Here is a 15,304-nt window from a genome sequence, read left to right on the forward strand (position 1 = left end):
GTGTAAAAATAATCTTAATCTTGATAAAAATAGACTTTTATATAAGACGTTTTAGGTAAAAGATTACATTGGTGTCATACTCCTTCCGTTCCGGAATATACGCACCGGTTTGACTTTTTGCACTATTCACATAATTCACTTTGACCCTATTTTATTTCTAGTATATGAAAACAAAAGTTAGCATATAATATATTGTTGGCTTCATCTTAACATATATTTTCAAAATATTAATATTTCATAAGTTTTTATAATATGTAGTTAAAGATATTGGTGGTCAAAGTTGTGCATTGGCAAACGTGTCGACTCGAACCGGTGCGAGTATGCTGGGACAGAGGGAGTATAAGTTATCACCTGAACTAATTAGTTAATTACTGAAACTAATTAGTTAAATACAGTAACTAATTAGTTAAGCAATAAAACTAATTAGTTAAACACTAGAGCTAGTTAGTTAAGCAATAAAATAAATTAGTTAAGCAACCGAACCAATTAGATAACCAATCAAAGTGTCTTTCCGATAAGGCGGTCTTACATGCACAAAAGTAGCCGATTGATAAATAATAAACAAAATCATATTTCACGGCTACAACAGGTCTGTAGACCCCCCCCCCGGTTGAAAAAGGTTGTAAACCACAACGATGTAAAAGAGGGATATACAAAATGTTTGATATGCTACGATCGTAGGTATGGTGAGAGGAAGTTTTTATTTGATTCGATTGTTATACATTTGTTATTTTCAAATTTTTACGTAGATGCCGTATGACTTTCTATCAATGCATTAATTTGATTATAAAAAATAAAAATAGAGTAAATTTTCCATGTAGGAAATTACCGGAGAGCACGCAAATTTAAGAAATGTTATATTCACCGTGTTTTACAATGTTGACATTTTTTTTTTGAGATAAAGTACTTAATTATTGTTTATGAAGTGTTCTTTCTAAATTAGATTTAACCAGACCAAACAAGAAGCACTCAATAAATTGACAATAATTTATTTATCTTGTTTAAGAGCTTTTATCGCCATTAGATATTTCTTCTATTACGTAAATAAAAACTAATGGAAACGAATGTAACATTAATAACAACTTAGTTGGTAAAGTTTGAGGGGGTGATACCCAAGACATGCTATCAAATCCCGGCTACATCATTTTTCGTCTTGCCCTTTGTAGCTCTCTCTACACTAAAAAAAATTTAACCAAGATATAATATTTTTTTATCGAGTGTAAAATAGCGAAAAATAGGTTTAAAGTTCTAAGTCAAATCATAAAATCAGAAACAATCCACAGTTGACCATAAAGATTCATGCTTTACCAAGACTTTTTGAAAACTTTACAACAAATGCTTGGCCTCATTTCAACTAAACAAAACCAGCCTGAAAAAATGGTCCATGTTCAGTCAAAATTTTATGGTTTCATATTGTTTATTGTCTCCGCAAACTAGAAGTTTGATTAAGTTACCCTTATACTTTCATGATAAAACCGATTTTACCATACATTCACACAGTATTCACTTATAGTAACTCCTTAAATGGGAAATAATTAAAATATACCCTCCGTCACTAAAAGATTGTCCATTTGACTTTTCACGGTCTCTAAGACACGACTTTAAACGTAAATATTTCTAATTTTACAAGTGTAAAAATTATAGAAAGTTATTACTCTAAAAAATATGCTATTGAAACAAATCTAACAAAATCCCACATGATTATATTGTTTCTTATATACTAATAAAAATTCGTGATCAAAGTTTACAAAGTTTGACCCAAAAAAATTACAATAAAACAATTTTTTAGGGACGGAAGGAACATATAACACAGAGTATCAATTACGGTATAAGTATAAAATATACAACCAGTTGTACAACAAAATTATAAATTTGATCTAAAAAACTCAAAAACCATCTAATAATTTCTCCTGATGGAGTGACCGCCCATGCGCATGCTGCCTTTCCCCCCCTTTTCTCTTACACAAAATCACAAAACCCATCTTCTAATTAACAACCAACCCTTTAAGACCTAACCCTAACCCAACTCTCCCAAAATTTCCCCCATTTTTTCCCTTCTTTCTTACCCCCAAACAAAAAATAAAAATACAACTAAACTTTCCTTCTCTCTTTCCTCCCAAACCCAATCTTCAACCTCCTCTTCTCTCTCTCTCTCTCTCTCTCTCTCTCTTTCTCCCAAACCCTTACCAACACAATCCCATTTTTAGATTATTAACTTAAACTCAACATCAACCTAAATCTTCCACTCCTTTTTCCCTTGCATAATTTACGTGATTTCACCAAAACAAAATATCTTCAAGATCCAAATTTTAATTTACATGGATACTACTTTCCAATAGAAAAGATGCATCTTCATCTTTCTTCTAGCTAGCTAAGCTAGCTTAGGGTTCAAGCTCAAGGGGTTTCGATTTCGATAATTCGAGACGAGATATATATACATATGGATCAAGTAACAGCTCATGGAAGGCCTCTACCACCTCCTTTTCATACTAATAGTCTTCATCTAAACCAGCATCATCAGTTTCACCACTTCCAACAACAACAACAACAACAACAACAACAACAACAACAACAGCAACTACAGCAACCGCAACATCTACTCCAACAACAGCAGCATCATAGCTCAGAAAATGAGCAAAGTGGAAGTAGCAGCGACCTTAAATCAAACCTAAAGAGGGAAAGAGACGACTGTGGAGCAGCTGACAGCAAAAATGACGGTGGAGATGGTGAAAGAGAGATCCAAAGACGGCCTCGAGGAAGACCCGCTGGATCCAAGAATAAACCTAAACCACCCATCATTATCACAAGAGATAGCGCCAACGCTCTTAGATCTCACGTCATGGAGGTGGCTAATGGTTGTGATATTATGGATAGTATAACTAACTTTGCTCGCCGTAAGCAAAGAGGGGTTTGTATCTTGAGTGGAACGGGTACTGTTGCTAATGTTACTCTTCGTCAACCGGGGGCTCCGGGAGCTGTTGTTACCTTACATGGGAGGTTTGAAATTCTTTCTCTTTCTGGCTCTTTTTTACCGCCCCCGGCCCCACCTGCTGCTTCTGGCCTTACTATTTATTTAGCAGGAGGTCAAGGGCAGGTGGTAGGGGGCGGGGTTGTGGGGCCTCTTTTAGCATCTGGCCCAGTAGTTGTTATGGCCGCGTCCTTTGGGAACGCGGCCTATGAAAGATTACCTTTAGAGGAAGAAGAGGGAGGTGGGGCCCAGATACAACCAGGGAATAATGGTGGCGGTGGATTAGGATCACCGCCATCGGGAGGTGGAGTAGGGGGACAAATGATGGGTGATCCGAGTAATAATGGAAGCGGAGGTGGAGGTGGAGGATCCGGAGGCGGAGGAGGAGGAGGGGGATTACTACAAGGATTGCCTCCAAACTTGTTGAATTCTTTGCCACCTGAGGCTTTTTGGGGTACTCCTAATAATCGACCTCCTTATTGATCATTATCAAATGTTAGTACATTTTACTCCTTATTGGATTATAATCAATGTTTTCGTTTCTTTGGTTTGGACAACTTGGAAACTTTTATTACTCCATCAGAATCTAAGTAGAGAGAAAGTTTATCCCTCATTTTCTGCTTTGTTTAATTTTATTATCTTCTTCTTTCCTTTTCTGCTTTGTTAATTATGTTTCAACATTTTTCATCCTTTCTTTTATCTTACATTTGTCAATGATTTTCATGACTTTTGCATTTAATTTGTTTTGTTATAATTATGTCATTAAAATGATGTTATAATAGTGGATACATATAATTTATAAATATATTTTCCAAGATTTCCCATCACTTCAATATAGAAGACCATTGAAAAATTTAACAAGAAAACCTTCCTTGTTTTCAGTACCTCTACTATTTCTCTCCATGTTTTATGTGATCATTATATTGGATAAATTTTAAATTTTATATGTCCTAAAAAGAATGGAGGAATTATATTTTCTTGTTATGGAGTAGTTACAATACTTTTTCCCTTGAGAATGGGTGGGTCAATTATCTAAAACCTTAAACTTATGATTCATCTTAAAATAATATATGGAGTAATAATTAAAGAATTACTTGGTATGTAATTAAGATAAAAAAAAAATGATGAATAAGAGCAAAGAGTAAAAGTAGGGAGAGTCTTTGATCACTTTCTTTGTACTTACTTCACATGCAACTCAGCGCCCACCAACCTTTTCTCACTGCACGCATTATCATCATTTCATTCATTCCCATAACTTCGCTTTTATCTAAATTAAAAAAATTACTATATTTACTGTGTTGCCATTTGCTAAACATGTTGTTACAACACCATTATCATAGAAATTAGCATCTAACATGCTCCCTAGACAACAAGGTATGGGCTTTACTTACAATCTCATAATGTTGGATAGTGCCAAGTTTCTACATGATTTTCATATATATAAACATAACATGTTAATATATATACTCCGTATAAACTTTCCCGTACCTCTCTGTGTCAAAAACAAAAACAAGACTTTGCCATAACTCATAAGAGGGTAAAAGTATTAAAAAAAAAAAATTAACAATATTAGACTATGAACAATGTAATATTGTTTTGTTACAAAATCTGAAATCAACACTTGGTTAGGATCAGAATGCATGGCAATGCTTAGCACTCAATACTCATATACCGGCCCTTGAGGTTATGTATAACAAGACTCTCGTTTGATGGGCCATTACCAATTCACTATTCTTAAGGTGACTTTATCCCAAGTCTTAAGGTGAATCTTTGGATGAGTCTCATACAAGAATCTTGCAATAAAGCGTAAAGAAACTCATAGAGTCTGAAGGTAAAGTGTAATTATAAACTTCACTCAAGACTTGTTTTAGGCCATGTTCTTTTCACCTTGTCATTGTTACTTATTGGATCAGACCTTATTAAATCAGACCAGATCAGACCAGGCCAGCAAAATGAAAAATTAGTCAAGACCAGATCACACCAGACCAGACAAGACCAACATGAATCAGACCAGACAAAGAGAACAAAACCTTAGTTGACCATTCAAGTGAAGTTGTAAATAAAAAAGATACTATAACTCTATTTTAGGTGTTCAAGTGAGTTTAGAGTGTCAAAGTAGATTTAGAGATAAAAGGTAAAATTGAGGATAGCCTAATGTAAGTTTAAATAATAATACTCCGTAATACAGTAGATACGAATTAGTGAAAAACTGATGTAAAATTGTGTAAAGTTTACGGTTAAGTGTGAAAGATAAACTTACAGTTACAAAGTTAGAATGAAGATTGGAGAAGGTTAGAAGTGCATAGAAGAAAGTGATGAGTGAATACATTGGTGACTGAAGGATTGCACGTGCGCTGCTACACTGAAAGGTCTGAACAAACAAATTACTCTCTTTTCGAGGCTAATTAATTAAAAAAAGAAAACAGTCTGAAGTTTGAAACAGATTAACTACAGCAAAGCACTTAAAAACTCAAGTAGTTGGGGTTCCATAGAAAAGACACCCACCTCTCCGGCCTTAAACAATACAGGAGCACTCATAGTTTCTGTCGCTTTTTTATCGTCATCCCTTCCTACTTGTTTGCTATTCAGAGGTTGCGTATCAGGGGTTCGTTTTTTCGCATATCTGATATGTGTGGAAACACACATATTAACTAAAAGACAAATAGCTAAAAGACAAAAAATGAAGTACCATCATGTAAAAAAAGTATCATTCTGTAAAAAAAAAAAAATCATTCTGTAAAAAAAAGTACCATTTTTGTTTAGAAAAGTACCATTTAATTATTTTTTTGTCCTTTTTCCTATTTTATCTTTTTTTCTAGTATGTATTTCCCAATACATATCTGATATGTATTTGTATTTCCTCGTGTATCAGTGCAACTGTGGAACCTTGTTGTTCGCCACTCTTTTTTTTTTTTTTTTTTGTTCTAAACTTATTATAATTAAATTAATTAAAGATATATTTTATCTTAGACTTCAAGTGTCATACTCTCTCCATAGTCCATTCCTAGACAAATGGTTACCGGCCTTCCTCGAAGTCTAGAACAATAGAGGCTCCTTAAATGCGGCAATGATGCCTTCTAGGTTTAGTCAAATGTAGCCAAAGTCAAAGAAGAGTTGAGTATAATGTTAATCTTTTGATTCACATTAGAGACTAATTAACACTTAACAGTGTGTCCTATATTGCTCTCAAAATGAGTTTACCAATATAGTAGCTCAAATTTCGATACCTTTAGCATTTAGTTTTCGTAAAAATTGAACTTTCTTGGCAACTCTATCTAGTTTTACAACCATAGTACAAAAAACACAAATCATCCTGCTCCTGATATCTTTCTTGCCTAAAAGATCTGATACAATAAGAAATACTCGTATGCTACTAGAGGCATGAACAACCTTAATTGTACCGTCTTATGACATCATCGATCATCCTCTAGAATCGTCTCATAAGGTATATATCAGTACGTTCCAAGGTCGTACTTTGTACGTACTTGTACAAAATATATAGTAGAGAATATCGACAGTACGTAGTATGATTATGGAGCATCCCAGGAGGCTTTGCCTTGGTTCCAACAGACTCTGCCATCGAATTAGAAAGTATCTGGTGGGCATTAATTTACGCCTAGCCCCGAGATATTCCATCTATCCGTTTCTTGAAGTTTTAATAAGCCTAAGTAATTAATATTATACATATTTCGGAGTTTTTTTATCACTAGTTGTTGGACCGTGCGCTAACGTACGCGGTCCCCCAAGATATTGAAATTAGTCCGTAAAATTAGATTAGAAAAGGAGAAAGTAAAACAAAGAAAAGAAATTGGGAAAATATGTAGTTAACAAGGCTTGAACCTAGATTGTTTGAACAAGCAACATATAGCATCTAAAGGGAAGGAATGGAAAAAAAAAATAGTAATTTATAGTGAATTTCACCATTTTGTGACTCATAACACTATTCTTAAGCATATTACTCCAATTGTGAGTATTTTAAAGGTTTGGGATTTTTGGTGTTACCAAACATTTCACGCCTAGGGATAATCCGGATTCGGGATGAGTTATGGTTAAATAAGTTTCTGTCCCCTCCCAATTGTAGTTGTGGGGGATCAAACACGTGATCCGTCCTACTCAGTTCATCCTAAAGCACCACTAAACCAACAGACTATTAATACATACTTACTAGTCTATTAGTATATCAGTTTCAGTTCAAATAACCAACAATGTCAATATATGAGACGAGGGCCCGTTTAGAGCTACTTAGGCCACAAAATGGCAGTAACCCGGAGCTGAGCAATGGGTGTGCGTCGCCTCATGTCTTGTTTCGTCGTTTCACCGATAATTACAAGTTCAACGCAAGCCTTATTCCGAACGCTTTCATAAAAACAAAACCTCTTATTTAGAAACACTAGAATGAATTTGCTAAATGTTGAGTCATTCTTAACCTTGATGGGCAATTGGGCATATGCAAGCTGCCTCGATTGTCTTAGCGACTTTGTCCTTATTCTCTCTCTCCTTTGTCGTTTTACATACTCTTAATTACTCCATTATAATCAACTGATTAATTAATATCCTTTGTCTTTGTCCTTAACCTTGAGGACACTACATGGGTTTTCGATCACTTACCTAATTAACTTGTAGTACTGATCAAATATAGCTGGTTTGAGCCACACACTTTGGGCTATTATGCTCTTATTATTGTTGCATAACCTCGATATTCTATCTTTTGCGTACAAGGCACATAGATGTGCATAACTCCAAGATTAGGATCTATTTAACTGACTATTTAGTAATTACAGTCCCCCACCTTCACTAAAACCGAAACTTTTTGTACATTATTCCCAAACCACCATCAGTGAATCGCGCTCCTCACTCATCTCATTCATGATCCACCACATGCCCCCTGCCACTCGCCCTCACTTCCGCTCCATTCAGCACCTCCTTACACCACCGCCATCCTCCAAGGCACCACAATGATATACGAGCTTTTCAAATAACCGATACCACAATGACGTGTTCACGGCTTCACGCCCGTATTAATCCATATAAATATGAAGAGAAAAAATGCTTTGCAGAAGTGCTTGGCATCAGGTAAGGTTACTCAGCTACAAGGAGACTGGTTGTGGTCATGGTGAAGGGGAAAATGGAACGGTAAATGATAAACCCTTCTACATAAAGATAAAGATATCTCCGCCTCTTCGCTCCCCACTTATCGTTGAAACTGTCTCGATTTAGTCGTTCTTACAACCCTAGATCTCTGTAGCAATTCTAAATATTGCGAAGTTTATAGTAAAAAAAAAAGAAAAGGAAATCATTTTGCTACATATCAAACAGAATGTTAGATGCCAGATCATATTATGAAAGAATAAGACTTGTATTGGAATACTATGGACTATGAATCAATATACATTAGAATTTACACAAATTATTAAATGAAATAAAATGCTACAACTTATCATGCCGGGTCGTGATAAAGATATGTGGTGTTCTGACATTTTTTTTCTTCTTTTTTTCTTAATGTAGGTAACTTGAGAGTTCCATGGAGGGGAACCACAAGAGCGCGATGAGAATCAATGTGGCAGACTGCCATATGTGAGGGGAGCTCCCCTCTCCCTAATCTCAGCAATTAGCATTAGATCGAATTGATATACATAAACTACAAGATACAAAACTGACCTCCACCACTTTGTATGCAGCAGACTTGCAGAAAAATCCATGATAATAACAACTTTTGTTCAGCATCGTATACTTCCACTTATCTGAACCTGAGGCACCGCGCACTGCATCTTGAAAATCCTATCTGGATTTTCTTCAAAGTTGGGGATATATAAATAACATCTTCGTCAAGATTATATCTCTATTCTTAGGCGAGTCAACTCTGCTTGGAAAGTGGGGCTGGAAATAAGTGTTCGATGGGCAAGACTCCTAATGTCTTCTCGTGAGCAGTCCCTGGATATGCGTACCAGCTCCCAGAGTGCACCACCAGAAATTAGATCTTTCACATTTACTTCTGCAGTTTACTTAAATGTTATTTCACTGAATTTTACCTTTTTCTTACTAACCACGTTCAAAAAGGGATAATTTTACTCACCATGCTGAGCTAAGTGACACAGTGCAAGCTCAATATGTCGCCTGATGGGTGAAGCTTCGTTGTTGGCATTTTGTACAATCCAAGGAAGTGCACCATCATCAAGCAATAAGGATTTTCCGGTTTTTGACCCTAAAATGGAAAAGGCAGGAATGTGAGGTACATCAAAAGAACTGATCGAATCCTAAGTCCTAAACAGCAAATAACTCCCTAAAAATACATCAAAGGATTTTCCAAAGTTTTGACCTTATGGATTATCAAGAACTTGTTACATATGATGCTGGGGCAATACGCGAAGGAACTTTACATATTTTATGCTGGGACAATATGCGAAGAAACTTTGATACTTGTAACATTTATGTACCGTACCTACCCCAAGGTTTTCTTAAAACATTGGTGTCTAAGACTCTAGGTAACAAGGATCCAGTTCTACAGTTAAGTATTACTTAGCAGGACTGAAAATTAACTAGGACAAAACACCAAGAAACTCAATTCTCCTAAAATACATTCCATCACATCACGAATTGAGTCTGCAATTCTGCATTATGTCCAACAACTATCAGATCCAATACCAGTGCAAAAGTTTGTAACTGATGATATAATTCAGTAAAATCCCTGCAGTCAGTTAAGACTAAAAACTGCTGGACTCTGCAAGATAATGATATTTGAGAGGTTCTTAACAGTACATATGAAGAAAAACAAGGTCTTTCCCCGTAGGTTCTCCCTCGAAGCTCATGCAACAAAAAGTTCATGAACAAGCCAGAGCACATCAATTCAATAAGGAAAACCCCCCTGGCCCCTGCTCAATCAAGTTTACTCTATGAGTCAAAGATGGAAAAGGCCAGATAAATGGTCAAGCACAGAAAGACATAGTAGATGGCACATACCTTGAGTCGCGCCCCGAGATTCGCATTTAGCAAAGTTAGCTATGCCACGTGCAATCTGTGAAAGGACATCAGGATGTCTACATCTTACCATCCCAAGCAATGCTCTAATACCACCCTCAGCTCGTAGCTTGACCTGTAGCTTGTCTGCAATGCAAACTCACTTTTAAAAACTAACACTTTGTAATAAGTTTGAATAATTTGCATACATAGTCTATACGACAGGTAATAACAGCAGGCTGGCATTACTATTTAATGGGTATCCATTAGATAGCTGTATAAAATCCATTAGATAGAAACAGCTAAAGCACAAGCGAGACGGACATTACTCAATAAGTCGCTAGTAAAACCACATAGGGAAGAAATACAAGTGTTGTAAAAATTTATCTGTTTCATACATAAGTAAACCCTTAAATTGAGTTCCAGAATCACTAGCAGATAGAAGATTAAATTGGCATACATTTTTCTAACTATAGCTGCGGGAAAAAGTAATTCCTGAAATTGAAAGTAGTTGACAAAAGAACCCCAAGTAAAATTCTTATAACAAGAGACTGAAGAAAATTGAAGGGGCTAAAATACAAGAGATGATAGAAATTACCATTCCCACACAGATTAGCTATTGCTCCAGCAACCATGCGAAGAGTTTGTGGATCTTCCGCATCATCAGCTGTTATTGATAATAGACTGATTCCACCTTCGGCAACTATATGTTCTTGATTGGCTTCTGCAAGTTTCAGACTTTCAGTAAGAGACAGAAAGAAAATGAAACCAAAACTAGTTCATAGTAGCTAACTGAACGGCCATCCAGACACAATAATAGGAAGAAACACAACATAATCCTACCAATCCTTAAAAAATGGAAAAGCAAACATTTACCGTTCATTGCAAGATTGGCAATAGCTCCAGCTGCTACACGGCGAACAGTTTCATCTTCATAGCTTCTAAGAAGCATTAATAAGGAAGTGAGTCCACCAGCAGCAACAATCCTCTCTTGGTTTGTTTCTGCAAAACAAACATTTCTCTTTTAGGCTTCAACTTGTACTACGAAAGTCATTAGATGTTTACTTAAAATCTACACATGTTAAGGCGTTAAGCAGATGAAGAACAACAGGAAAGAAGAAACTAGTCAAAGGAAACAAGAAAAATATTACAACCTTCAGCAGCAAGGTTGGCCACGATTTTCACTGCATGAATACGTATATTGGCATCCTCTGACTCGAGCATCGTTAAGATCCTTTGCAATCCAACTGTGAATACAATGAACAAGTAAAACGAACTTTAGAAAAATTATAAAAGAACTACAGCAACCCAGTATCACCTTAATTAGTTTTATCAAGTACCTGTATATCCTCTACCCTCCATCACCCCAAAAGAAAAGCAGAAAGAACAAAAAATGAAAGTGGGAAAAGGTAACCTAGGGAAAAGTGTAAATTTGATGACATTAATAAATGACCAGAATACTATTATTTTAGTACCAAATTGCATACTGGCTTTACACTAAAACAAAGCCAAACAAGACGGAGTTTTTCATGTTTTAAACCAATTCCTAACTCCTAAGATCCCCTAAACAGAAAGGATAATCTAAAGGGTGGAATCTTAACCAACACTCCAACAGTAAAGTTTCCTAGTACATTTCTTTTAGCTCTAAATAATGAAAGAGTCCCAGTTCTGGACCTGTGATAAATTTCCTATGTGATCCTTGATATGTATGTCCTTCCCGAAAGTCTAATTACCTATAAAAAAAATCAGTGACCAACAGTCCCAGACCAAATACAACGCTTATAATGTTAATAACCACACTAGCTCAGTTACGATACAGATTCAGACTGTAAAGGAAATCCTAATAGTCAAAGCTGACAGAAGGAAAAGATGAACATCTCTACATGTTGATGGAGTAATCCAAGAAAATCTAGAACAATGTATTAGCACGGTGAATTTAATAAATTATAAAATGAGGGTCAGAACATGGTGATTCAGGTTGCCAAAAATCAGATGCATCAAATACATGTCTTATCCTCACCTTGTTCAAAGAGAGAGTTAAATGATGACTTATGTCCGTTTTCTCTGTCTTTGTTTTGGGAATGTCTACTTGGAGATGTGAGCGAATGGGAACGAGAGTATCCATTTTCTGACTCGAGCCTGTCAATGTACTTCCGCATCTAGAAATACAATTTTCAAATAGTGATCAAACCAGATCGTAAGACATAAACCAAATTAGAGACTAACAACAAATGTTGCAACCCATAAACAAGCACTCCTTCAATAGTCCAATTCCAACACAACTTTAAAAAAAAGCAATGCCACCTAAAAGGTATGTCACAACAATACCCTTCAGCCTCCATGCAAAGATAAAAGTGCTAGTACAGAGAGGTATTTAAGGGGTCTTTTCACTTATCACAAGTTAAATTACTGTCAATATTTAGCATTAGTAAATATATACGCAATAACAATCACATGTCTGAAGCAAGGATGTAGAGCCATAATAAAGAGAGATAAGAAACCTGATCAGCTTCAAATGTGAGCTGCAACAATTGACTTTGCAAAGATGTAATTTCATCTTGAAGCTTCTTTTTCTCATAATCTTCATCTTCCAGCATTTGGTGAAGTCTAACAAATTCAGCAGTTCCACCACCCTAAAACTCGAATGAAATCAGGTTTAGGAAGGGGGAAAGCCCGGAAAGAAAGGAGAGGGTAAAATATGCTAGACCACAGGCACAGCGAAACAAGAATGGGAGCACACCTCCGAAGATATCAACTGCGATAGTTGATTTTTCAGGCTGTTGGCCTCCTCTTCGGCTGCCTTTCTCAATTGAATTTCCTTTTGAAGAAGCTGTTTAACTTCAGCAACTTCCTCAGATAAAGGCACATCCTAAATGAAAGATACAGTAGCAAAGTCATCACTATTGGATTCTGAAGGAGAACAATATTTTGCATAAATTGTAAATACTACCTATGTGGCTATGTTCAAAGCCAAGAATATATAAGTTTCTGTGAACATAAAACATGGAATTATGGAAATCAATTTGATTTTTTTTTATAGAAATCATATAACATAAATTTAGGACGAACTAATGCTGGCAATGCTCAGAGCCACACACGGATGAAAAGAACAAACACTATACAAAATTAGTGGTCAGCAGTACTGCAGTAGTATACCTCTTTATCACATGGGCCATTGCTGAACCCATTCTTGTGTTGGTTTTGTTGATTCAAAATCCACTTCTCCTCGAGCTTCTTTATGGACTCTAAATATTCCATTTGACATTTTGTTCTTTCTTTCTGGTTTTCAGAAAAACAAACTCAAAAAGTTATTAAAACAGCAAAGGAAAGTACAGCAAAGAGCCACCCCCTCCAACGATGCTTATGTCTTAGAATTTCAAAATATCCTCTAAACAAAAATGAAGTAGCAAATAAGCAAAGTAGCCAATATTCAACGAACCTCTAATTCATTAGAAAATTTCCTTTCAACATCAGAGACATGATTCTCAGCTTCTAGACTTATTCGTTTGACATCATCATCAAATGCTTTCTGCCGCCTTTCTCCCTCGGCAATGAGTTTGTCCAGTTGTACTTCAAGCCTTTTAGACAAACTTTTGTAATCAAATTCTTCCTTAATTTTCAACATGTTCTCAACCTTCATGGCCTGTGACATAGAAATTTCAATGACATAAAAGATCCTACTCATATACAAGTCCCCCTATGTTGCCCATTTTGAATTGATTATCACTTCTTCCTACATCATCCTCACAGTATTAGAACTAGATCCTTCCCAAAAGAAAAGCATTTAACACTTAATCATAGCAGATTTCCAGGAGTATAACATTACATACTTCGTATTAAATTACCGTCATGTCATTTTTTGTAAAATGATTATAAACTTATACGTGGTTTGTACATTGTACAATCACATCAAAGTACAGAGAAAAAGGTTGCTCACTCTTTGTCCAAACAATATTGTGCTTGTAGTCTCTCCACGATGCCGTGGTGAAGGACCAATTGTTATAACTAGAGATGTTCTTGCAGTCCCTGTATGCCAAAAGGAAGTATATAAAAATCTTTTATAAATCTCTAGAGAAGGTTTTCCCCCTTTTCTTCCAAATCAAGTTGTTAGATTTTCACACAACAGAAACAGAAATTATGCCAGAAGATTTGCGTGAAAACAGCAAGCATTGTGCACATAGCCAAAACAAATATGGACATCTCAAAGAGAACTAATCACTAGATCCAGTTGAAGTACTCAAATTCAGAAAAAGAAATTGAAACTATGATGCCTCACCTCCAAATGAATCTTTAAGCAACCTGGTGAGTTTGGAATCACGTACTGGAACATGAGGGCTATTCTCTGCAAGTGCATTGATGCATTTTCCTAATGCGGTAAGTGACAGATTGATAGCCTTAGCTTCCTCCAAGGTGTGGCCCTCACTTCCTACCAGCAAAAGGTATAAGAAGTTAACTTCAGTAATGATTACTTTTGAAACAGATGGTAATCATTAACAAATCAGCATTATGCACAGCAGCTGGGGGAGAAAGAATATCATGTTGTTCACACTAAACCGATGCACTAAGTATGCAATACTGATCCAGATGAAGATGATGTACTTCTGCAATGCATACATAACGTAAGTGGTGATTTAGTATGCCCCCAATATGGACACATAAGACAGAGTGACAGACAGAGATGCTCCTAAGGGAGGTGGGGGGGGATTAGAGTGGCTTATAAATCATAGAACACGATAAAACCAACGTGAGCTCTACTTTGAAAATAAGATGTAATTACAATCCAACCTATCACACATCCAAACTCCAACATTTCCTAAACAATAAGCATGAGAAAATACTACATAGGCAGCCAGGTGATAGTGCATCGCTGTTGTGTAAACATAAACTCCTAGACGTGTGTAATGATACACAGCCACCTTCACCATGGCACATCACAGGGTTGGATGCTCGGCAAAATGATTGCGTCAAGCAATTGACCGGACTAAACATGCAAATACATAACTATGCGTCAATCTTTGTGGGGTACAGCAACTTTTCCTTTTTTCTTCAATAGGAAGTTTTTAAAAGGCACATCTAAAATTGTGGATGGACTGACAACCTTTGGCCTTCTGACTTCTGCAAATACATAGAGGCGGTGATCATCGTACTGCCAAGGGGATACTCTATTCACTGATTTTGTGGCTTTGCTGCAACTACCTATGGCCATGACATCTCACATAGTATCAGTTCACATCAAACAAATGCGGAAACTGGCATACGCGGCATTTTCTCATTTCACTATGATCAGTGGACAGAAACATGCCCAATGTTCAAGCAGAAATTTTACTTCACTGCGATACTCAAGGTCTTCTCTGGCGCTCCTCACCCCCCCCCCCCCCCCCC

At 36.3% G+C, this 15,304-nt stretch overlaps 2 protein-coding genes across 2 annotated transcripts in view; one reads left to right on the plus strand and one right to left on the minus strand.

The window, feature by feature from the left end:
* The first annotated feature begins 1,873 nt into the window (after positions 1 to 1,873).
* On the plus strand, positions 1,874 to 3,667 carry LOC110798091 (AT-hook motif nuclear-localized protein 22). Its single transcript, XM_022003232.2, has one exon. The coding sequence runs from the start codon at positions 2,441 to 2,443 to the stop codon at positions 3,449 to 3,451; it is 1,011 nt and encodes a 336-aa protein (XP_021858924.2). The 5' UTR covers positions 1,874 to 2,440; the 3' UTR covers positions 3,452 to 3,667.
* A 4,638-nt stretch (positions 3,668 to 8,305) lies between these two features.
* LOC110798114 (kinesin-like protein KIN-UB) overlaps positions 8,306 to 15,304 on the minus strand; it is a 14,960-nt gene continuing 7,961 nt past the window's right edge. The window contains exons 7-19 of the mRNA XM_022003257.2: positions 14,199 to 14,348; positions 13,860 to 13,948; positions 13,362 to 13,565; positions 13,079 to 13,201; positions 12,663 to 12,791; positions 12,424 to 12,555; positions 11,943 to 12,081; positions 11,077 to 11,169; positions 10,799 to 10,924; positions 10,521 to 10,646; positions 9,926 to 10,069; positions 9,042 to 9,170; positions 8,306 to 8,960 (exon numbers count right to left, since the gene is read on the minus strand). Of these exons, the coding sequence (XP_021858949.2) occupies positions 8,800 to 8,960; positions 9,042 to 9,170; positions 9,926 to 10,069; positions 10,521 to 10,646; positions 10,799 to 10,924; positions 11,077 to 11,169; positions 11,943 to 12,081; positions 12,424 to 12,555; positions 12,663 to 12,791; positions 13,079 to 13,201; positions 13,362 to 13,565; positions 13,860 to 13,948; positions 14,199 to 14,348 (1,745 nt within the window). The 3' untranslated portion in view covers positions 8,306 to 8,799. The remainder of the gene's footprint in view (positions 8,961 to 9,041; positions 9,171 to 9,925; positions 10,070 to 10,520; positions 10,647 to 10,798; positions 10,925 to 11,076; positions 11,170 to 11,942; positions 12,082 to 12,423; positions 12,556 to 12,662; positions 12,792 to 13,078; positions 13,202 to 13,361; positions 13,566 to 13,859; positions 13,949 to 14,198; positions 14,349 to 15,304) is intronic.

Source organism: Spinacia oleracea, chromosome 2 (assembly GCF_020520425.1).
Source record: "Spinacia oleracea cultivar Varoflay chromosome 2, BTI_SOV_V1, whole genome shotgun sequence".
NCBI lineage: Eukaryota > Viridiplantae > Streptophyta > Magnoliopsida > Caryophyllales > Amaranthaceae > Spinacia > Spinacia oleracea.

Coding starts and splice junctions, on each gene's coding strand:
- LOC110798091 (XM_022003232.2), top strand. CDS start 2,441: ATGGATCAAGTAACAGCTCATGGAAGGCCTCTACCACCTCCTTTTCAT.